This window comes from Panthera onca, chromosome F1 (genome assembly GCF_046562875.1).
Source record: "Panthera onca isolate mPanOnc1 chromosome F1, mPanOnc1 haplotype 2, whole genome shotgun sequence".
Lineage (NCBI taxonomy): Eukaryota > Metazoa > Chordata > Mammalia > Carnivora > Felidae > Panthera > Panthera onca.
This window is the reverse complement of record NC_138355.1, coordinates 12,896,242-12,920,634: the sequence shown is the minus strand read 5'-3', so window position 1 is coordinate 12,920,634 and position 24,393 is coordinate 12,896,242. Positions and strand designations below refer to the sequence as shown.

Sequence of the window (24,393 nt, the reverse complement as noted above, 5' to 3'; positions counted from 1 at the left end):
AAATGTCCCATCAGGCAACATCAACTTGCTGATGGAGTTATTGGGGCCTTTGCCGAACGTGGGGGAGTTTCATCGCTCTCGGGCACTGTCCAGAAGGGTAGGACAAAGGGTCGTGACCTCCCCGCAGTCAGACTCACTTCTCTGCTATGAAGATATTGGGCCAGACCTCATCCGCCTCATTCCAGGGGGTCTCCTGGCGGTCTTGGACCAAGGCCCGCTGCAGATCCAGGATGCAGGGGGTGTTGTATAGGCTGCTGTCGTCCATCTTCTCCCTAACACGGTTGTACAGGTCCTCCACCAGCAGGTGCTCGGCCGACTCCAGCATGCCTGGACACTCTGCCTCGGCTCTGATCCCCCGCGGCTTGAATTCTAGAAGGGACAGGCAGCACTCTCGTCAAAGAGTCAAGAGCACCATGACGCTCCCTGTTCCTCAGGAGAATCCACTCTTGGCCAGTCTGCTGCCAGGACTCTGGACATGAGCTCAAATGCCAGGAAGGACTTAATGAAGGCCCGGGGTGGGGAGGGGACCTGCACTGGCCTGGACACTTGTGGTCAGGGCCAGCAGCAGCAGAGGTAGATTGGTATAGGTGAAGGGACACTGGTTTTCTTTACTCCTTCCTGTATTTTTCTCAAGCTGGCTGGCAACTTCTTAGACCAAGGTCCTTAAGTACCTGGTATATGTCTGATTCACACTTACAGTTCCCACGGTGCTCCATACAGGGTGGAATCATTTACCAAATGAATAAATGACACTCTTTCATAACGTAAGTCACTTTATTAGTTTGACTCCTTTACATACGTAAGGCAAGTAATCTTGGGAAAAGTAAAACTTTAGACTTCACGTGCGATCACTTTCCCATACACGTTTATTTTTTTTTTTTTTTTAAATTTTTTTTTTCAACGTTTTTATTTATTTTTGGGACAGAGAGAGACAGAGCATGAACGGGGGAGGGGCAGAGAGAGAGGGAGACACAGAATCGGAAACAGGCTCCAGGCTCCGAGCCATCAGCCCAGAGCCTGACGCGGGGCTCGAACTCACGGACCGCGAGATCGTGACCTGGCTGAAGTCGGACGCTTAACCGACTGCGCCACCCAGGCGCCCCTCCCATACACGTTTAATTAATTTATTTCACGCGTTGTCTGCTTCTTCCCACTGGCGTCCGAGCGCCTGTGAGTCTCAGCCTCCCAGCTTTCCAACAGGTGGCAAAGGTTTTGCCAGGAACTCCAATGCCAGTCCCAAAACAGCGCTCAGGGCCTTTCTGCCAACAGCTCAGAAAAACTCAGATTCTAGATGAGTTCAAAATCCATTCACCCACCTCTCGAGCGAGCCTCTCTCTCCTGCTCCTAATATTTTTGTTCTCAATTGATCAAATCTGGGGGGAGAGTCAGATATTTCTTTCTCTGAGAAAGTCTGCAAGAAGAGTGGGGTGGGGGGGGGGGGCGAATCCTTTCCTGCCACTTAGGAGCCAAAAATCCTGACTAGAGATGGAAGAAAAGTAAGAAAGGCGTGTTGCCTGTGTTGGCCATCGCTTTCCCTGATGGGTGAAAGCCACGTGTGGCTTTCACGTGAGAGCACAGCCACGTGTGGCACATAGACGAGGCCCAGCCCTTCACGGGAAGAACAGTACACCGTGCTTGCTGCTCAGGGTCTGCGGGTCCTGGGAGTTCTGTGTTCTAGCACTCCCTTTCCCTAAAGCCCTTCTCTCTCTCTCTCTTCCCTTTCCCGCACCACCCGATGGGCCCCCATATCCCTGCGTCAGATCTCAGCTCTAAATGTTCTCTGATCTCCGTTTCAAAAGCAGAAAGAAGAAAACCCCTGCAATCCCAGAGCTTTATTTTGTTTCAAAATAGATGAATCATTCCTATTTTCTCTACCACTCAGTCTCCCCTGGCTCTCCTGGGATCTTACTTAGCAAATGTAAAAGCCCCTCTCCTTTCCTCCCCTAACTGAGATGGCTCTCCTTTACTACATGTAAAAAATAAAACTCCCTGATGCTTCATGAAAATATACATACAGCATTGTCTTCCTCAGCTCTTTATATAGCAGGTCGCTGTCTTGATATTTCCCTTTCCAGTGGAACAAATGTCCCAGTCCCTCATTCCTGCTGGTGCCTCCTGCTTACAGTAGGTCTGTGGTCCACCCCTCGGCCTGTTTCAACTCCACCCCCTCGCCCTGCATCAATTTCTCCCATTTATTTCTGCAATCTAAGGTTTCTTCAGAAGAACGCATATGCAGACTTTCATGAGAATGAAGGATTCTTCAACAATCTTTTTTTTTTTTTTTTAAAATTTTTAACGTTTATTTATTTTTGAGACAGAGAGACAGAGCATGAACGGGGGAGGGTCAGAGAGAGGGAGACACAGAATCTGAAACAGGCTCCAGGCTCTGAGCTGTCAGCACAGAGCCCGACGCGGGGCTCGAACTCACGGACCGCGAGATCATGACCTGAGCTGAAGTCGGCTGCTTAACCGACTGAGCCACCCAGGAGCCCCAACAATCATTTTTATCTTCAACAATCTAACAATTTAATCTTCAACAATCATTTTATCTGATCACTGGTGAGCAGGGCGATGGCTTGGAATATGACTTGGTACGTTTTTCCTTTCTCTGTCATATACTGTTTCTTCCCCTACCGCCCTTCCGCCACTAAGATCGAGGAAATGTAAGCTTACTGCCCCAGACAAGAGGAGAGTAGCTAAACCCTAGAATCGAAGAAAGGCTTTAGATTTCAACCTACGTGTTCAACGTCCTGTAGACGTGTCCATAGCATTCTATAGGCTTGACAGTGAAGTTTTCAAGAGGGGAAATGGTTTTCTCACAACTCCTAAAGCTGGATTTTCGCTTAGCAAGAACTCAGGCATGGAGGGGGGGGGGGGGGGGGTCCAGAGAGTGAAACACAGAGCAGGGATGATGCAGGCTGGAAGGTGAGGGAAGTTCCCAAACACACAGGAGGAAACAAAAAACAAAACTTCTGGACTGAGGGTGGTCCCTGTGGCAATTTAGAGAGATCTGGACACTGGGTGAAGCCACTTTGGTCTGCCTGGAGCAAGGGAACAGAGACCCCAGGTAGGGTGGTGAAATAGAAAAAACTTGAGAGTTCCTTAAAAAGATGGGGCCTCCCACGGTGCCCAGATCGCAAGCAGAGGCAAATGGAATTTCTGGCTCCTCGCGAGGTGAACAGGAGATCTAGGCGTCCTCAGGGACACTGTGGGGACCCAAAGAGCCCAGAACTGACAAAGACCCGGGATTATATAGAGCAAGCAGCATGCACAGTTCTCACGACCAATGGCCGGGGACCGGATTGTGGCCACCATCGAGTGGATGTTGGATTAAGCCCAAAGCCCAGCAGGGCCCTGTGTCATTAGCGACATCCCACCAGCAGTGACAGAGACACCCAAGACAAAGGAAGAAGAAAAGAAATTTGCTCAAAATGGATTAGAGGGGCGCCTGGGTGGCTCAGTCGGTTGAGCGTCTGACTTCGGCTCGGGTCGTGATCTCAAGGTTTGTGGGTTTGAGCCCCGCGTCAGGCTCTGTGTTGACAGCTCGGGGCCCGGAGCCTGTTTCGGATTCCGTGTCCTCCTCTCTCTCTGACCTCCCCTGCTCATGCTGTCTCTCAAAAATAAATAAACGTTAAAAACATTTTTTTTAAATTGATTAGGAAAAAAAAAATCCATCCAATCAGGATGAGTATATTTTCTGTTGTGTGCATATTAACATTTCTCCCCTCCCCACCTTTCCCTACCTCCTCCTTATATATATTTCAGATTGAAAACCATTTCCAGGCACTAGTGGAAATGCAGATCTAAATCTGGATATCCCTTTGAACAGAACTCTCTGGGTGCTTCTGGTCATTTCTTGGGCTTTCAGGTCTGTGTCTCTAGCATAAGCCACCCCAGGACCCCTGAGATTAACTGAAAGAACTGAATGGGAGGCCATAGGAGCAGACTGGAAATGCCTCCCCAGCTGTTGACTCGGCAGAGTTATTCATTCACCCTGATACATAATAATTTCCACCTCCATCTCATGAAGGCGGATAGTGACTTGTGTTGGCAGAAATGCCTCCTCGGATCTGTTCCTCTTAATGTGACGGGCAGCACCTGGGAAGCACACTGACATCTTCCACGGGGCCCCTTCCGAGGGTCCCCAGATGAGTCGCGGACTCTCCCTGCTCCCAACCGCCTTCTGATGGCATTACCTTCATTGATGATCTGTTTAGCTGCAACAGCTGAAGACAGGTGAATGGGTTCCATGAAAATGCTTTCTGTTTCTGCATCTGAGACCATGGAGTACCTGAGAGAAGAGGACATCTGTGTGAGAAGGTTCTGGGCGGCATCTGAACGGGAGCCGCTCTGACTAGACAAGACCCCTGGATCTGACTTCAGGCATAGTGCAAAGCAACGAGAGATGAAGGGAATGCCTTCCTCAGTGTAGGGAGCCCGAGAATGCAGAACAGCGTGACGCTGTCGCCACCTGTCGCCACCTGTGTTCAGACCGGAGCTGACACCTGTGTGAGCTAGCGTTTAACGACAAGGTAGTCCAGGCTGTGGACAGAATAGTGTCTGTGGTTGGGCCTGATGTGGCCTCACCTTCTCTACTGGGTTCCCATCCTTGGCTGTAGTGCTGCTCATTTTTTCCCTCTCGCCCCCGTTCCTCTGTTGTCAATACCATAGCATGGCCCTAACCAAGGTGCTGCTGGCTTGGCGGGCTGGGCAGACGGCCACCGTTCCCTCCATGCCCCACATCTTTCCCCTGTTTGAAAGAGAACGGGCTCACAATAAAGGGCTGGCATGGGGAAATCCGAAGGTGTGCTCAAATGCACAGTCCTGATTCTCAATATAAGCAATCAAGGTTCAGCCTGAGACCAGGGATGCAATAAAGTAACTTAGGTAAATGTCAAGGCAATTTTTCCAGAAATAATTCAGCAGAGATGTCAAAAAGGATCTGAGGAACGCGGCGAATTACGGGCAGAAACAAGGGTAGGACGCAGTATCCCTTATGCTGCCCCTTTATGTTCAGCCCCTCCCTGAACCTCATCCCCTGTAAAATCGATGATCTGTTTCCTGTCCCTATGGTGTGGCTTTTTCCCAGAATGTTATATAAGTTGAATCATATCATAGTCTTTTGTATCTGGCTTATTGCACTTCGTACAAGGCATCTATGAGTAATCTATTCTATTGCAATAATCAATAATTTGTTCCTTCTTACTGCCGGGTAATATTCCATTTTTAGGCACCCCAGGCTACTGTTTCCATTGCCTCCAGTCACAACTGGGTATTCCAGAGGGAAAAAATGATACTCATATTGCTGGTTTGGTTGTACTTTGAATTCTATCTTCCTCAACCTGCCTGCTACTATTTACTTTCCAGAGTCCCTGAACCGTTGCTGTATCCTTCTGTTCAGGTTTTATAAAGGCAATCCATGGGACCGTGGCGGGTGTGTTTGCCGACTTACCCAGAATTGGAACCTCTGTTCTACTGTCTTTTTGCTTTTACAAAGTCTGAAGTCAGTGTGTTTCCCGATCCTTGCAAATTGACTTATTTTATCTTTATGGAAACTGATAGGATCTTTTTTTTTTTTTTTTTTTTTTTTTTTTTTGGTTTTCAGTATTTAGAAACTTCCCAGGGATGCTCCTTGGTCTATTTTTCATTCGTTGTGTTGCGAATGGATACCATTTTGGGGCTCCTTTATGAGTTTCATCCTGGCGAAACTCCCACGCAGCAGGTATTATCATTTCTGTTTATTTTAAGTAAGGAAACTGGGGCCCAGATAAGCTAATGAAATTCCCCCACGGCAGTCAATAAGAGGCAGGGCTATGATGCAAACATAGGGCCATCCTGTTCTGAGTTGCAGTGAGTCCAGTTGAACTGACCGGAGCTAACTCGAGTGAAGGTAAGTGTAGCCGAATCGATTAGCAGGACAATTTTCTCATAGAAATCCACATTAGGGTCACCGCCTTGGAGAATGGTGTGCTCAGGGCTAGAAAGCCTACGGAGGAGGAAATCGCTTTGCCAAAACAAAGGAGTAGCCTACGACTCTACCCAGGATGGGGCTAGACCTGCCCATGCAGCATAAGGGACAGCACAGTGGGCACTGTCGTTGGTAATTCCTGAGGGATTCCCATTCTTGCACCAAGAATGACACTCCCCTGGCACTCCCAGCACTCCAGAAGATGCATTTTTAAGTAAGCGTGACTGGAGAGTGGGGGTGGATTAAAGGTGAGGTGTGTGGGATACGATCCTTGGATGAACTGGAGACGTCCCGTGGTTTGGTGAAGGTAGAAAAGAATAAAACACCTGGTGGGGGCAGGTGTGAGGTCTGTAAAGGCACACATTAGGTCCTTTCTTCGGCCCCTGTAGCTCCAGACCAGTGAAGGTGATCAGACAGACAGATCACACTGAGTGAAGGGTGGGTGGACGGATGGATGAACAGACAGACAGATGGATGAATGGACGGAATTTGCCAAGTACTGGGCAAGGTGCCCGCACACCACCTTGGGGAGCAAACCCAGTGGTCTCCAGGCCCTTCCATCTCTGGCCTCTTTCTCCTTTCCAGCCTCAGCTTGCGCTGGTTTCCCTTGGGCTGACATCCTTTTGGGAGGCTAATCTTTTGGCCTCCCTTCCTCACCCAGTTTCCTCGTGCGATGGGACTCTGCAGAAGCCCATCTCCCTGTGGACATCGTGGGCCCAGGTTTCAGGGCAGTCTCAGTTTTCAAATAGCAACACTTCATAAAACTAGGGTCAGAGCCTCAACTTGTATAGAAATGGGAGTCACATCCCCATAAATAAACAAACAATATTTACTAAGGGAGTTTTATTCTTTCGTTTGTAAGCAATATTAGTCATACTAGTATTAGTAAAATAACCATTTTGTTTATTAAGGGTCAGTATTACGTCAAACGAGGTTTGGGGGGGAAATCACAGCAAAACCCTGACCAGGTAATGAGCAGAGAACCCTTGTGTTGCTGCGGGATGAGAGGGGCTTTCTCCTGGCCCCGCACCTCTTTTCTCCCTCAGGGTGGTTTTCCCTGTGCTCTGCGCTCTGAAGAGGTTTTCTCACTCCTGTAATGGGTTTTCTAAACAATGGGCACAAACTGAAAAGGGACACAGGAGGAGCCCTCACCTGGCAGCTGTGTGGAAAGGCTGGCCAGGGACTCACCCGGCCAGTGTCCCCAGGATCCCCGCCTGGAACTCTCCGCGAAGCCCACCATCACGCCGTTTTCCCTAAACAACACAGACGCCAGGTCGTCGTGTGGATTTGGTTTCCACGACAAATACAGGGAACTGAGCATCTGTCCTAAATGGACCTGAACTCTGAGGCTGTGGGTTTGATAGGGGAGAATTTGAAATTCAAATCTGAAAATGGAAATGGGTGAGAGCATCCTCCCCTCTTGTGGGTGGTCAAGATTGAGAGGCAGCTAACGGGTCAGTGAGTCTGAGACTCTGGGAGACTCTACCCAGTACACTTTTCAGGAGTTGGCGGCTTCATGGTTGAGAAAGGAGGGGGGTAAAGAACAGATTCTTCCCCCAGCCCCGTGATGTGTCTGTTCTTGGCTGCTGAGGCAAGCAGGTGAACCACAGTAAACTGAGCTCAGCATTATCTAGTGTTGAGGATAGGATGTAAATTATGAGTCATCTGCTAAGAGAAAAGGACGTGTAAACCTAACGGTCCTAAACTGTTGTGTCACAGACGCAGTTTACTAAGTCAAGTGAGGAGTGGGACCCCAAAGGACCTAAGTGGAGAACAAAGTTTAGGCATTGAGAAGCAGTTCTCTCATTTTCCGTGGAGAAGCAGGACTGCAGGGAGGAAAAAGGAGAAAGAGAAGCGAGACCTGAACAACGGGCCCTGTTCATATTTGCAAGGTCAGTGAGATGGTGGCCGGGGAGGCTGTGATTTATGACCACGTCTGTGCCTCCGCCCGCAGATCTGAGACAGAGTGAAATGACACTTACACCCTGATTGGAAAGCAGCAAGGCTGGCTGCTCGAAAAGACAGGCAGGGAAGGAGAGAATCTAGGATCGATACACACCTCATCACAGGATCACAGAGCAGCAGCTAAAAAGCCTTGAGGGTGATTTGGAAGAGAAACAATAAAGCAGAATTTGATGGACTTCCTAACCAAGAGCAGGAGACTGGTGCAGTTTTCTTTAGACCTGTGTTTTTCAAAATTACAGACTGTGCCCATTATGTTTCATAAAATCAATTCAATGGGTCCTGCCCAGCATCTGAAAAAGGAAGGAAGGAAGGAAGGAAGGAAGGAAGGAAGGAAGGAAGAGACGAAGGGAGGGGGGAGGAAAGAAGGGGGAAGGGAGCAAGGGAGGAAGTAGGGAGGAAGGAAGATAGGGAGGAAGGGGGGAGGGAGGAGGGAAGAGAGGGAGGGAGGAAGGAAGGAAGGAAGGAAGGAAGGAAGGAAGACAGGGAGGAAGGAAGGGGGGAGGGAGGAAGGAAGAGAGGGAGGAAGGAAGAGAGGGAGGAAGGAAGGAAGGAAGGAAGGAAGGAAGGGAGAAAGGAAGGGGGGAGGGACAAAGGGAGGAAGGAAGAGAAGGAGGTAGGAAAGGAGGAAGGAAGGAAGGGAGAGAGGGAGGGAGGAAGGAAGGAAGAGATGAAGGGAGGGGGAAGGAAGGAAGAGAGGGAGGAAGGAAGGGGGGAGGGAGGAAGAGAGGGAGGAAGGGAGGAGGGAGGAAGGAAGGAAGGAAGGAAGGGAGAAAGGGAGGAAGGAAGGAAGAGACGAAGGGAGGGAGAAGGAAGGAAGAGAGGGAGGAAGGAAGGGGGGAGGGAGGAAGAGAGGGAGGAAGGGAGGAGGGAGGAGGGAAGAGGGGAAGGAAGGAAGGAAGGAAGGAAGGAAGGAAGGAAGGAAGGGAGAAAGGGAGCAAGGAAGGAAGAGAAGAAGGGAGGGGGAGGAAAGAAGGGGGGAGGGAGAAAGGGAGGAAGTAGGGAGGAAGAGAGGGAGGAAGGGAGGAGAGAGGAGGGAAGAGAGGGAGGAAGGAAGGAAGGAAGAAAGGGAGGAAGGAAGGGGGGAGGGAGGAAGGAAGGGAGGAAGAGAGGGAGGTAGGGAGGAAGGAAGAGAGGGAAAGGGAGGGAGGGAGGAAGGAAGAGAGGGAGAAAGGAAGGAAGAGAAGGAGGAAGGAAGGGAGGAGGGAGGAAGGGAGAAAGGAAGGAAGGGAGGGAGGAAGGGGGGAGGGAGGAAGGGAGGGGGGAGGAAGCCCCCCCCTCAAGGAGTCCCTTGGGAATGAAATGGAGGCAGAGGCCCAGGAGGGGGTGTCTATCTTGATGTGGCTTTTGCAAAGAAGGAACAGTGTTCATTCACTTCAGAGAAAGTGACCACACAGGCAAAGTTCAGGCTCCAGAGAAGGAGAGAAGTCAGTAATCTTAAGCAAACGGATTTATGGCCAGCTGCTTCCAGCAAGGTTTGTGAAAGCTGGAAAAATCTTCACGGAAAAAGAAATATAAAAGAGAAAGGGTAATTAGGAGTAGCCATTTCCCAAGGACACACAGACCTGACATTCCATGTCCCCAGCTCCTGTCCCACCTGTCGCTACCAGGCACAGAGACCTCGCTGTAGGGAAGGTTGGCACAGCATCGTTAAGGGACTTAGCTGAAGGTGGAGAGGAAAATGCTGTCACGAGAGACAGTCTGAGGAGATCATCAAGGAGTTCTAGAAAGCGCAAAGGCTTGAAAAATTCAGGTCCAAAACGCCGAAGCAAGAAATGAATTTTGACTTGGAAAGAAATGAAGGAAAACAGAAAAACGCTCTCCAGATCAGGACAGGAGAAGGCTAAAGAAGTCTGATCCTTCATTTGGAAAGGAAGAGAAAATTGGTCGTAGCCAAGGAGGAAGAGGAGAGGCAGACGTGGGCTCCAGACCACCTAGAGAGTTGGGGGGCGGCAGTCTACTTACTAGGGAGGGGAGGGCCGGTCTACAGCTTGGTTTGCGGCAGAAGCACGCTGACGTCTTAGACTGTGCTCATTTGGGTAAGTGGGGGGGTCTGATGGAGATTATGGAAACGGGCGAGGCCCCACCAAGTCGCCCCACTGGACAGGAGGCTTTAACTTGTAGTGTTAACTCATAAATTACCTAGGGAAATTTGTCTCACTGGGAGATGGCTGAATCTCTAGCTGAAGGCTTTCTTCCAGAGAGAATGATTCACAGAGGCGGGTTTGAATTTAAGGCGTTTGAGGTCAGTGCCTCCAGTCAGGCAAAAACGAAGATCTGACAAGCCCTATCCACTGTCTACACATCTTTCTCAGGTTCTTAGTTCACCCCGGGATGAAATTTACTGACGAGGCTGGAAATGTCAAGACTCCCTGCCGGGACAGCAAGCAGACGTCACCCCTGAACGCGCTCTGGTTGACAGGCAGTGGCTGCCTGCAGCACTGGGTAGGCTTTGCAAGTTCCTGTCCGGGTTGCACAGGGCACAGTACGGTTTCGTCTCCCAGGGGCTGGAGCTAGGGCAGCGGTGAGTTGAATGGTGGTATCCCAGAAAGACATGCCCCCCAGAGCCTGTGAATACAGTTTTATTTGGAAAAATGATGTCCGCAGATGTAATTCAGTTAGGGGTCTGGAGGTGAGATCATCCTGGATTAGGGTGAGCCCTAAGTCCAATGGCAAATGTCCTTAAGAAGGACGCACAGAGAAGAGAGAGAAGAGGAAGCATGCGAAGGTGGAGGCTGAGGTTGCGAGGACACGGCCACAGCCAAGAAACTCCTGGAGCCGCCAGGAGGTGGGAGAGGCAAGGAAGGAGTCCTCCCTAAAGCCCTCGGAGGGACAGCGGCCCTGCCAACACCTTGATTTCACACTTCCGGCCTCTGAAACTACAGGAGAACGTATCCGTGTTGTGTTTAGGCAACTCAGTTTGTGGTCATTGGTTACAGTAGCCGTAGGAAACCAGGGCCAAGAGTGGCTGGTGGGCTATTTGCTGACTCCGTACATATTTAGTCTTAAAAAGACTCAAGCCTTTCACTGAAGAGATACAGCAGCGGGCGCCTGGGTGATTCAGTGGGTTAAGCGTCCGACTTCAGCTCAGGTCATGATCTTACGGTTCGTGGGTTCGAGCCCCGTGTCAGGCTCTGTGCTGACAGCTCGGAGCCTGAAGCCTGCTTCACATTCTGGGTCTCTCTCGCTCTCTGCCCCTCCCCCACTCGTGCTCGCTCGCTCTCTCTCTCGAAAATAAATAAACATTAAACATTTAAATAAAAAATCAATAAATGTTAAAAAAAAAGATAAAGCAAGAAGGATGGAATTTCAGTCACTAATTAAGTACAGGGAGGACTATTCAGGATGGAGACCAAAAGCAACGGTGACGATCAGCTGCTTAGAATACAGTATTTGCTGACAGCACGAGAGACATGTGCCATTTTAACGAAGGTGGGTTGGTCTCTTGTTAGATACAAGTTCCTTGACATCGTTAGTTACTGTCAGATATCTTTCTCTGGAAGGAAAAGGAAAGAACCACCATTTATCAATACCTAATGTGCCTTTCTATGTTACAACAATGTGTGTCATATATTACATGTATATTACAAACAACATACGTTATATCATTTAATTTCCACCACTGGGCAAACCAGCTATTCCAATTTTATGAGTAAGTAATTTATGGATGCTCTCATGGCTACTAAGTGGGAGAGCAGACCTGACTTCAACTTTGGCCTCGGTTATACCATTTAAGTTCTTTCCACAGCACTACGCTGCCTCCCGGAAGAGAGTTTTATGTCCCCTTTCATAGCACAGCTTTTTGAGGTATATAATTGTTATACAAATGGCACATACTTAAAATGTGTGATTGGTTAACATTTGACATACGTGGAGCCACCACCACAATCAGGACTGTGAACGTATCTATCATCCCCCAAGTTTCCTTAGGCCCCTGGGAAGCCCTCCCTCCACCCTCCCCCTGCCCGACTCCCCAGGCCACCGCTGATCTGCTTTCTGTCACTATAGAGAGTCATTTGCATTTTCTGGAATTTTCTATAAATTGAATCACGTGATATATACCCTTTCTTGTCTGACTGCTCTCATTTGGCATAATTATGTTGAGATTCATCCATGTGGTTGTATGAATTGATAATTCATTCCTTTTCACTGCTGAATAGTATTCCAGTGTGTAAATCCACCCCCGTGCATTTACCCATTCACTGGTTGATGAACATTTGGGTTGTTTCCAGGCTCTTATGCATACAGTTGCTCTGGACATTCATGTACAAGTCTTTGCAGGGACACAGGCTTTTATTTCTTGTGAGTAAATACCCAGGAGGAGAATGACTAGATCATACAGGTGTAGGTATATGTTTAAGCAGGTGTACGTTTAACTTTTTTAAAAAGTTTATAAAATGGTTGTACCATTTTACGTTCCCACCAGCAGCGGGACTGGGCCTTCCACATTCTCACCAATATTTAGTATGGTCGATCTTTTTAACTTTACATATTCTAATAGGTATGGAATGGTATCTCCTTGTGGTTTTAATTTGCATTTCCCTAATGACTAAGGATTTTGAGGATCTTTTCATGTGCTCATTTGCATGTCACGTATCTTCTTTGGTGAAGTATCTGTTCAAATCTTTTGTCCATTTTTTTAAATTTTATTTTTCATTTTTTAGAATTTACATCCAAATTAGTTAGCATCTAGTGCAACAATGATTTCAGGAGTAGATTCCTTAGTGCCCCTGACCCATTTAGCTCATCTCTTCTCCCACAACCCCTCCAGTAACCCTCAGTTTGTTCTCCATATTTATGAGTCTCTTCTGTTTTGTCCCCCTCCCTGTTTTTATATTATTTTTGTTTCCCTTCCCTCATGTTCATCTGTTTTGTCTCTTCAAGTCCTCATATGAATGAAGTCATATGATTTTTGTCTTTCTCTGACTGACTAATTTCACTTAGCATAATACCCTCCAGTTCCATCCACATAGTTGCAAATGGCAAGATTTCATTCTTTTTGATTGCCGAGTAATACTCCATAATATATATATATATATATATATATATATATATATATATATATATACCACATTTTCTTTATCCATTCATCCGTCGATGGACATTCGGGCTCTTTCCATCCTTTGGCTATTGTCGATAGTGCTGCTATAAACATGGAGGTGCATGTGCCCCTTCGAAACAGCACACCTGCATCCCGTGGATAAATGCTTGGTAGCGCAATTCCTGGGTTGTAGGGTAGTTCTATTTTTAGCTTTTTGAGGAACCTCCATACTGTTTTCCAGAGTGGCTGCACCAGCTTGCATTCCCATCTCTTGTCCTTTTTTTAATTGGGGTGTTTGTTTCTTTTTTATTGGGTTTGGGGAGGTTTTTAAACATATTTTCTGGATACACGTTCTTTATCAGATATGTGATTTGCACATTTTTCTTCTAGTCTGTGGATTGCCTTTTCTTTTTTAAAGGTACTTAGACTCATTCATCTGGGCTGGTTTAGGCCTGGTTCTGTAATGCAGTGGGATTGACTGAATGATAACTCAAAAGCCAGTGGAGCTGTAATAGTTTATACCTCAGGATTTATGACGATTATTGTAGGAAGAGATGGCCCACGAAGTGTCGCTGTGTTTGCCTCCCTTGACAATCTCTGAAAAGGGCTATAGCCAATTTGGGGTCAGCTTCAAAAACCAATTGCTAAGGAATCTATACAAACCAAGAAAAGCATCAAAACCGACAGGATTCGGCAGGAGTCACCGAGAACCTGGAGAAAATGAGCTCTGTATGTGGGACCATGCTTGCAGGAAGCTCAGCCGGTTCCGTGTAAGGGGGACTTGCAGGCTGAGCCTGTTTTTGCCCAGGACGGGGACTGGCAGCTGGAAGGACTAAGGATTGAATACCACTGGAACTTCTTCTCTTATAAACAGATGCTTTTGTCCTGTGCGTGGCAGGCTAACTTCATGTGAAACTGTGCAAGCAACACGATTGGCCTTGCCTGTCTCCCACCTCCCCTGATGGTGACCCACTTTTCACCTTCACAGCCAGTGCTCACCGTTTGCGTGCCCCAACCAATAATCCGAGAAGCTCAATGACTAACGTGATAAGCACGTAGTAAAAATATTTATTCCCTAGGGCAGTATCTAAAAATATATATATACACCAGACTTTGTATATCCAGCCTACGGTTAATTGGACAGTTCATCCTGTTATTTGCACATTCTATACCCTTAATGACTGTTAGCTGCTAAAACATTCCAGGACTTCTCTCCCGGTGCACAAATGTACTTATTTCTGTTAGGTACGTATCAGCAGTGAGCCTGCTGGGTTACAGGACTAAACATATGCTTAGCTTTAGTAGATACTATGAAAGAGTTTTCCAAGTGGTTGTGCTAGTTTCCTCTCTTCCTAGTTACGGATGGAGTTCTGATTGCCTCCCATCCTCATTAATATTTGCTATCACCAGGTTTTGATTTTAGATAGTCTGGTGGATATGTAGCAGTATTGAGTTGCGGTTTAACTCAGAATTTCTATGATATATTTCTGTGTTTATCGATTTCTAGCTGAATTCTCCCAAGGTCAAATAACATATTTTGTACGATTTCAAGCATTAAAAATTTGTTGATACACGTATGGCCCAGCATATGATCTATTTTGGTAAATGTTTCATGTGCATGTGATAATGTATATCCTTCACTTCTTGGGTACACGTTCTGTTAATGCCAAACATTGTTTATCATTTTGTTTAAACTTCCTATATTCTTTTTTTTTTCAATATTTATTTTTGAGAGAGAGAGAAAGAGAGCACATGAGCAGGGGAGGAGCAGAGAGAGGGGGAGGGAGAGAATCCCAAGCAGTCCCCTCGCCGTCAGCACAGAGCCCCACGTGGGGCTTGATCCCATGAACCATGAGATCATGACCTGAGCCAAAATCAAGAGTCAGACGTTTAACCGACTAAGGCACCCAGACGCCCCGAAACTTCCTATATTCTTAATGATTTGGCACGGGGGGGCTCATACTATAACAGTTGCTGAGGTTGTTTTTAAAAAATGTTTCCATTTGACTAAGATTGTGGGTTTTATTTTTGTCTTTAGTTCTGTCAATTTTTGGCTGTATATGTTTTAAGGCTACATTATTCGATCATCGAAATCTTAAATGATGATATCTTCCTGGTGAACCACACCTTTGGTCATTGTGAAACATCCTTCTTTGTCTCTGGTTACATCCACCTTAGTCTTCCCTGTCTGGTATCAGTAACTGGCTTTAGTTAGTGTCGGTGACTGTGGCAATTTGTGTTTTCCAAAGGTGGCCCCAGCGTTTCCCATCTGGCTCGTTCTCTTTACACCTGCAGTGGTAGCAGAATTCGCGTTGCCTCCTTTTGAGCCCCTGTAGTCCTTTTGTATGATTTCTGAGGCTAGCTCATGAGCATCAGTGCACTTCTGTCTTGCTTTCTTGAATGCCAACCCTTGGAATTCAGTCACCAGGCTATGAGAAGCCCAAACTGGCTCGCATGGAGAGACATGTGACAAGACCACGTCAGGTGCTCTAGCCTACAGCCCCCCTAAGGCCCCGGATGATGTGTCAGACGTGCGAAGATGCCACAATGATACCAGCCCTCAGCGGCCGAGTCTCCCTCAGCCTCAAGTCCTCTTGGACCTTCAAGTCTTTCCAGCCGAGGCCCTAGACATCTTGGAGTGAAGAGAAGCCACACCACTGTGTCTTGTCCAGGTTCCTGATTGTGAACATTAAAAACGGTTCTGACACCACTAGGTTTTGAAGGTGTGAGCAATTGTAACTGAACGGGGTAGTGTAAGTTTTCTATCCTTTGTTAATCGTTGCATATCTCTCTGTTTTTAAGGTGGGTCTCTAGTAAACAGTAGGTAGGCTTTTAAAAAAAAAAACTGAGTCTGATAATACTGGCTTTTAATTGGAGTGTTCAGTTTCTATTCTGTTTAACATAATTATTTCTCCAGGGCTTTGAATCTACAATCCTACTATGTTCTTACTATTCACTATACTCTCGCTATATTCCTTTTCTCTTCTCTCTTGCCTTCTTTCGGATTGACTCTAGTTTAGTTTTGCACCGGCCCCTCATTAGCTTGTCAGTGACACACTCTGTTGTCAAACTTTTAACAATTCCACTGCACGTGGCAACCTGCATCCTGGACTTCCCACTCACATTTAAAGTCCCAGACACCCTCTCAAGATTACAGTCTTAAGCAGAGAGTGAAGTATGCAGACAAGGAGGCCAAGAAAGAAATCAAGATCGAAAATTACATCTAGGAAAGAGCTTGGTGCGTGGTTTCTGACACAGGAGGCTGTCTGGTCTATGTCCATTGGAAACGTATTTAGTTTCTGAAGGGATCATGTTTGCAAAGGAACCATGAGCCCTAAAAAGCCTTTGGCTGTTTTCAGCCAAATTTGGGCCCCCAAATTTCCATAAGTAGGACACAGTCTGCCAAAGCAATAGCCTTCAAGGAAAACACACTCTCTCCAAGGGCAGTTCAGATGTGGTTTGATAACAGACAAGGAAAAAGGCCCAAACGGGGAAGCTAGAGGCCACACAGAACAACAGACAAGGGAAGGCTACCCTGAGAGCCCCATCAAGGTCGAATCTGGGAGATCTTCCTGTTTCTCGGGCAGACATGCTCATTACCTATATGGACTGATGACTGTACCTCCTGTTCCTCCTTTTAGCAAATGGGAGCTTGTCCTCCTTCACCCTGGCCAGCCCGTGACATGCTGCACTCAGACCTGGGCAGCGGATGCAGACCTTCTGGAGAACCTCGCCCTTTTTTTTTTTTTTTTTTCAAGGTTTTATTTAAATTCTAGTTGTTAACATACAGTCAGAGAACCTAGCCTTTGAACTGTATGCAGCGGTTGGTAAACTGCTTTGGGGGTTGTCTCCCCTGGGGTTTCACAAGTGGGGAGAAAAACGCCATGAATATTAACCGCCTACAGGGGTATACTGCAGCTGAGACTGGTCTGTATTACCAAACCCATTTCCTCTTTTTTCGGGGCTCACGGACCTCATTCCCCATCCTCCCTTGTAAGAAAGCAGGGCTTTGCGGAGTTCTAGCCAATGGAAAATGAATGGAAGAGAAAGGGCCATTTTGAGGCCTGGCCCATAAAAACCTCCTGAGAGATTCCGTCCCATTTTGTCTTGATGCTAAGGGGCATGGTGACGTTAGCAGCCTGCCTGAAGAGGGACGAGCTACAGGCGAGAAGGAGCCTCCGTTCCGGAATCACTGCTCCGGCACCTGTTTGGGAATTTACGTGAGTGGGAGAGAAATACCCATTTGCTAAAGCAAGCTAGCCTTACCCTAACTACCACACAAAGCCTTTCTTCACTTACCTCAATCACACACACAACTCTCTCTGCTTTGTCTGGTAGTTAAGAGAGGGGAGGGATATACTTTAAACACTCCATCCTGATAGTGTTTCTAAGTGGGAACAGAACGCCGAATTTTAAAGGAAAAGTCCCTAACTCCATTTGGACAAAGTGTCCTGGCCCACGAGCGGTAACAGCTGCCCTGTTCCCATCTCACTCCAGTGCGGAAGGCTTTTGAACCCTGGGAAGCAGGAGCCAGCAAGACCCCAGGAGAATGGAAGAAAAATGGAGTCAGGCAGAATCACAGATAATGTTGAGGTAACAGCTGCCCTGTTCCCATCTCACTCCAGTGGGGAAGGCTTTTGAACCCTGGGAAGCAGGAGCCAGCAAGACCCCAGGAGAACGGAAGAAAAATGGAGTCAGGCAGAATCACAGATAATGTTGAGGCAAAGTTACCTTGAGGTATCCTCGTTGGGTCCCTCCTCCCTTTTTTACAGATAAGGAGACACAGGCTCAAGAATTAAAGGGAGTCGTCGCATAAATTTGGTGACAGGGCTAAGATTAGAAGCCGGGTCTCCTGCTATTATCTATGGCAGAAGAAAATAGATAGGCACACACCATTGCTGCAGCCGGCGGTTAAACATTTCTTTGATGTCTGGTGGTTTTCCTGAAGATTTCATGCCAATTCCCCAATCGATACCATAACATACGCTCAATAATTTTATGTAAAAGAAAGTTTTAAATTACTCGTCATCAACTAGAGAGGACTCTCCCGGAAGACGCACTATATTTATCTACCCCTGGACACACTACCACTTACCTCCAGGCATGCACATACCCCAGGTTGAAACACGTGGCTGGATCGCAGACGCAAAACGATCCTTAGCACAAGGGCCTGGGCCTGAACTCTTCTTGTCTTGATTCCTTCCCTCTATGGTCTAGCGCCCAGATTCAGCCTCAGTCCTAGAGAGTCAAGCATCACCCTCCAGGTGGGCCGGTCGGACTCCTACTTGTCCTTCGAGGTTCAGGTCCAACATCATCTCCTCTAGGAAGCCTCCTATGACCCATCCAAGTTTCCCTGCCCCAGCCCCCACGCACTAGGCCAGAGGCATCCTAATTCCCGCACTGCCCACGCCTCGTTCCAGTGTCGTCTGTTGGTATGTTTGCCTCTTCCAGGAAGTATGACACATAAAAAGTACTCAGTAATAGAAACGAGTGACCTGAAGGCGGTGCCTGGGTCTCCCTGGGGCCCACATCTCGTGCTCCCCGGCGCACTCCTGCTGGGGCCGCCCGGATAGGGAGCTCGGCAAGTGCACACTTACTGGCTGGGGGAGGGGCTCCGGAGGTAGTGGGCCTGCACGGCCCTCACACTGGTTTCACCCTCCTCACTTGGGACGACCTGCTCCTCCTCTGGGTCCCCGCTGGTCGCCATGACAGCCTGCCAGTCCCTGTGGGTTTGGCAGGAGAAAGGTGGTTAGGGAATCCGCTTCTGGAGGTTTTGTGGGGGGAAGGGGTATATCGGCGGCGTTAGCGGGGGGAAGGTCAGCGCGTACCACCCACCCCCGGGAGGGAGACGACCCATGGGGAAAGCCCGGTCTGACTTGGGTTCGGCAGGACACCGAGATGCACGCCCCAGCTGTGTCAGCTGGACAGCTGACCTTGTGACCTTGGAGTCACAATATTTAAGAAGCGACAACCTGGCCCCTTCTCAGATCCCGGCAAGGAAGCAGCGAGGCGACCCAGCGCCCTGCGTCGACTAAGCTAAAGCCGTTGGAAAGCAAGGGATTCCTCAGGCCAGAAGGATCTTTCTGTTGGAACTCCTGGGTGTGCCCTCACATACACACAGGCACGTGAGCACACACACGCACGCGTGCGTACATATATGTAGGCACACGCCCCACTCACACAGACGCACGCCTTGGCCTCTCCTGGGGGGAGGGGCGGCTGGCCCTCTTCAGTGCCTCTCACCAAGGCCGCAGGGGTCATTGCCTTTGGCTCAGGCACCACCCTGATTAAGGAACATGAAATCCCTCCGAAGCTGGTCCCACACACGGCTGGGCCTTGCCACTCCAGGCAGAGTTGCTGCCCCTCTGCTTGTAAGTCTCGGGCTCGCAGGACACAATGAAGGGAGAGGCACACTCACCGCGGCTTTGCCTAGATCTCCACACCAAAGGGCAGTCACCCAAGGGCTGAGGGACCCGGATAAAAGGGCCAAAAGTTCCGATCAGCGAGAGGGACCAACCTCTCTCCTCTCTTCAGTGCTTCTGCTCTGAGGGACAGGACAGCTGTTAACGGGAAATCTTAGCTACCTTCTAAATTTAGCCTCTGGCCCCATAGCCTGGCAGATCTCTGGGGGGACGGAATGCAGTCTCAGGACCCAGACCTGAAAACTGGCCCCATTTAACTCTTTCCCTCCTGCTCCTGGCTGATTCTCTGGACACTGGACACTGACATTGAGCAGCAAAGTTAGAAGAAGGTCAGTCTTCATAGATGGAGAGGCCTGAAGAAAAGGTTTCCTTTGGACTCTCTCTCTTGCCTGCAGCTACCTATTGAAAGTCTTTCCAGAAGGCGGTCTAGTGCCACAAATCTAGAAGAACGGAACAAATTGTATCCCAGCCCCATGTCAGTCTAGAGGGTGCTGGGAAAAAATACCCAATATATAGATTGGGGCAGGGGCTCTGATGGATGTCGGGAGAGGACCGTGGTGCAACTGAAGGGTATAGTCGACGGCTTGTGACCAGGGTTACGTTTCTTTGAACAGCGATGACTCTGAATAGTAAACGAGTAGTTGTGTTCACCCTCTACAGTCCCTCCCCGACGACACTCACATTCGTGGGGATGGTCAAGTGGCAAGCCTGGGTGGTGTAAAAATCCCACGAGCTTCGGGGCTCCTGGCTGGCTCAATCGATTGAGCGTTCGACTTCGGCTCAGGTCGTGATCTCACGGTACAGTTCTGTGAGTTCGAATCCTACATCAGGGCTCGCTGCTGTCAGCACAGAGCCTGCTTCCAATCCTCTGTCCCCGCTCCCTCAGTGCTCCTCCCCCACTCCTGCTCTCTCTCTCAAAAATAAATAAACATTAAAAAGATTCCACAAGCTTCATAAACTTCAAATGAGCTCATAGCCCAGGTTACTGCTCTTTGTAACCTCCCACCATCGCCATGACCAAAGCAAAGCCCAGAAACCCAATAGTTCAGCCCCTCATCTCACACATTCTATAATTACACCTCCATCCATCCATCCGTCCATCCCATCCCATTGGTCTACCCATTCACAAATGGTTATCTACTATGCGTCACATAATTATATGCTCAAAATGGTCCTTCTCCTTGGCCAAATGGAACAGTGTCCTACACATAGTACCATCAAAAATTGGCTAAATAAATGAATGAGCTCACGCTTTATTAGGAGGAATGAGACACAGATCAAAAATAACTCCAGCATAAGGCAGAATGTAGTTAGTATCCTAAGAGAGATCCAAAGTGCTGTGTGAGTTCACAGGAGGGAAGAGCCCTTCTGGCTGAAGAAGTCAGGAAAGGCTCCATGGAAGAGGTAACGATACACACACTGGCCTTTTAAAAAAACAAGTTGGATCATAAGAGCAGATATGATGGGGGAAGAAACGCCAGAGGGGAGAGCATGAACGAAACTGGGGGATGCCAGGGGTTAGAGCTGGGAAGAAAGCAAACAGGTTGTGTGGCAGAGACTGGGCAGGGCTGGAGTTAGGGGCTCCTTTGGAAAGAGTGGTCAAGAAACACATCTCTGAGGAGGAACATGGCACCACCCCTGGCCAGTCACCAAACCTCCACCCTGAGGGTCAAAATAGGGACTCAGGAATTGACTGCCAAGGAATGGCCATAACTGAGAAACGCTGGGGATTCATTTCATGCCCACCCACTTCAAGGTTCCATAAAGATGAAATGTGGTTTGGGAGAGAGGTGAGATAAGGGAGGGAAGGGGCAGGGAAGGAGAGAAGGGCTGCCTCAGTCAGGGTAAGGCTCAAGATGATAGGACCACAGCACAGAGAATGAAAGGGTGGCAGGGAAGTAAGGGAGGGAGGGAAAGATGGAGAGCCAACAACACACCTAAGAGAGGCAACAGATAAGGAGAGGACCACTCAGGAGGAGGCATGGCTTCTGTCTTCTGTATACCCTCAGTCACCTGCAGAGGGTGACATCAGGCCACTGGAGTGAAATCAGAAAAACACTCACTAGCTGTATGACCTTTGAGAGCTCATTTCACTTCTCTGAGAATCAGATCCCTGTTTGTAAAACAGAGAACGGTCATACTCATCTCCCCATTTTGTTCTGACCACTCAGCCTAAAGTGGGGCCCCTTTCCTTCGCTCAATTTCATTTCCTGTAACATTTTCTGGGTTATGTTCCCCATAGCACCATCACCCTTGAAGTAGGGTGACCGGTCATTTCCACTTTGTCTGGACTAAGAGATTCCAGGGACAAGGGATTTTCTCTTTTAAAACCAGGGTAGTTCCGTGGGCGGGGGTGGCGGGGGTGGAGACAATCCCTTTAATAAATGGTGCTGGGACAACTGGACGGCTACGTGCAAAAAAATGAAACTGGACCACTTCTTACATCATACACAAAAATAAACTCAGAATGGATTAAGGACCTAAATGTGAGACATGAAACCATAAAACTCCTAGAAGAAAACACAGGCAGTAATTTCTTTGACATCAGCCACAGCAACATTTTTCTAGATATATTTCCTCAGGCAGGGGAAGCAAAAGCAAAAATAAACTATTGGGACTACACCGAAATAAAGAGCTTCTGTACCATGAAAAGAAAAAAAAAAAAACCATCAACAAAATGAAAAGGGCAACCTACTGATTGGGAGAAGGTGTTTGCAAAAGATATGCCCTATTAGGGGTTATTATCCAAAATATAGAAAGTATTACTCAGCACCAAAACAACAATCTGATTAAAGAATGCACAGAGACCCTGAATAGACATTTTCCCGAAGCAGACAGATGGATGGCCAACAGACATATGAAAAGACGCTCAACATCACTAATCATCACGGAAATGCAAATCGGAAACACAATGAAGACGTCACCTCACACATGTTAGAATAGCTAACAAAGAAGAGACAACAAATAACAGGTGTTCACAAGGATGTGGAGAAAAAGGAACCCTCAGGAACTGGTGGTACAGCCACGGTGGGAAATAGTATGGAGGTTCCTCAAAAAATTAAAACCAGAAATACCATATGATCCGGTAATTCTACGGACACAAACTCAAAGAAGATGAAAACACTAACTGGAAAAGACATGTGCACCCCTGTTTACTGCAGCGTTATTTGCAGTCGCCAAGAAGCAGGCCACGTGCCCTCTGATGGGTAAACAGATGAAGAACATTACTCAGCCACAAAAAAGCACGAGATCCTGCCATTTGCAACAACGTGGTTGGACCCAGGGGGCATTATGCGAAGTGAAATAAGTCCGACAGAGAAAGGCAAATGCCGTTATCATTCCACTTACGTGTGGAATCTAGAAAACAAAACAAACAGACAAACGAAAAGCAGAAGCAGGCCCATAGATACAGAGAATGAACCGATGGTGGCCAGAAGGAAGGCGGAAAAATCGGTGAGGGGAGTAGGAGATCCAGGCTCCAATTAAGGAACGAATAAGGCACAGCCAAGAGAATTACAGTGAAAGGTATCACAATAGCATTGCAGCATGGTGGGTGGTAGCTAACTTGTGGCGAGCACAGCATAAGGTACAAACTTGTTGAATCCCTATGTTGTACGCCGGAAACGAATGTCACATTGTGTCTGGTTCAACTCTACCTCGATTTTTTTTTTTTAAGGACAGTTCCAAGCAAACCGAGACAAGTTGGCCATAGTGTTTCTAACATGGTCTTCTTTCTTTACTCGTGTAACTCTCATCTTCCCAACCAAATGGTCAGTTCTCTGAGCATAGAGCCTTCCTGTCTTCTTCATGACCGTGGCCGCAGTGTGGGTCAGGTGGGGGTTGAGGAGAAGGGAAGGAAGAAGGGGATCCTGTTGTGCTCTGGGGTGTGTCAGCAATTGTGGGCAACGCCTTTCTTTTATGGGCTTAGAGAACCTGCCTCTGAGATCATTCCCCTTTTTATTACAAGATGTTAACTTCCTATCTGTTATAGCAGCCCACGCCTTGGGGAGGAGTCCAGGACTTTGTACACCTGCCAAATGGAGAAAAGGCAGGGGGTGAGGGGGCGGCGACTGGTTCAAGTCCAGTCCAATAGGTTAGCTCCTCTGCCAGACCAGCTGACGAGCACAACCGGGGGGCCAGGCTGGGCAGAGGTGTGCAGGAAAAGGGAAACCACAGCGACAGAGGGCTGGGCCAGGCCAGAGGCTGCTGTAAATTCAGCTAGTCAGCCCAGACCTGTCTGGGGCTCAAGCCAGGCTGGGCTTGGGGCACAGAGGAAGCAAGACCATGGCGAGGAAGATGAGGCCCGTGCTGGGGATGCTCTGTGCAGGTGAGTAGGCTCTTCCCCTGTCCAGGGCCCAGGGGCGGGTGAGACAAGGGGCCTGAGTGCTGACAGTGCCTCCTCAGGGAGGCCCTCCAGTGACATAGTTGAGTTCCTGCTGGGCAGAAGTACAGGTTCTGCTGTGCAGGCGGCAGGTTCCAGGCCAGAATCAGTATCGGAATGGTCTGTATATGCGTATCAGTAAATAAAACCCCGGTCCATTTCTGGAATGAATAAATCATAAATTCTCAAGACTGTAAATTCTGATCCCAAATCAGATCACGAGATCAGACACACGATCTGACAATAGGGACTAAGTATTTGAAATCAAGTCCCAGAGAATCCAGAATGTGTGGATATCGACATGTTCACTACCTGGGGTTTTACCCGTCGCCTTAAAACTAGAGGAAAAGGCAATGGTAAAAGTGATAATATCTCCATCCCACGTAGGGAAACCGAGGCAGAGAGACACTGCAACTTGCTCAATATCATCCCCAGAGCAAGAGAAGACTCAAACCCTTCAAAAACCAAACTACAAAGGCCCTCTCCAAAGGTCGAAGCCCTTCAGCCCTTCCGATACTCTGGTCGCTGAAAACTTGGCAGATGGGAACACCCTGCAAAAGAGAAATCAGACATTTGTCGATATAATGTTCAAATCCAAATCCACTGCTGCCAAAGAGCA

General features: G+C 48.1%; 2 protein-coding genes across 5 annotated transcripts in view; one reads left to right on the top strand and one right to left on the bottom strand.

The window, feature by feature from the left end:
- Positions 1-19,521, bottom strand: part of STYXL2 (serine/threonine/tyrosine interacting like 2) — a 31,936-nt gene extending 12,415 nt beyond the window's left edge. The window contains exons 1-4 of one of the 3 annotated variants that reach the window (XM_078441317.2): positions 19,390-19,521; positions 18,569-18,694; positions 4,197-4,291; positions 138-369 (exon numbers count right to left, since the gene is read on the bottom strand). In XM_078441317.2, coding sequence (XP_078297443.2) covers positions 138-369; positions 4,197-4,291; positions 18,569-18,678 — 437 coding nt within the window. In that variant the 5' untranslated portion in view covers positions 18,679-18,694; positions 19,390-19,521. Of the gene's footprint in view, positions 1-137; positions 370-4,196; positions 4,292-18,568; positions 18,695-18,847; positions 19,079-19,389 lie in introns of those variants that run through there. The other 2 variants (XM_078441318.2, XM_078441319.2) reach the window with 2 other exon arrangements.
- Positions 19,522-23,371: 3,850 nt separating this feature from the next.
- Positions 23,372-24,393, top strand: part of GPA33 (glycoprotein A33) — a 38,062-nt gene continuing 37,040 nt past the window's right edge. The window contains exon 1 of one of the 2 annotated variants that reach the window (XM_060643403.3): positions 23,372-23,720. In XM_060643403.3, the coding sequence (XP_060499386.1) occupies positions 23,678-23,720 (43 nt within the window). In that variant the 5' untranslated portion in view covers positions 23,372-23,677. The remainder of the gene's footprint in view (positions 23,721-24,393) is intronic. The other variant, XM_060643402.3, reaches the window with a different exon arrangement.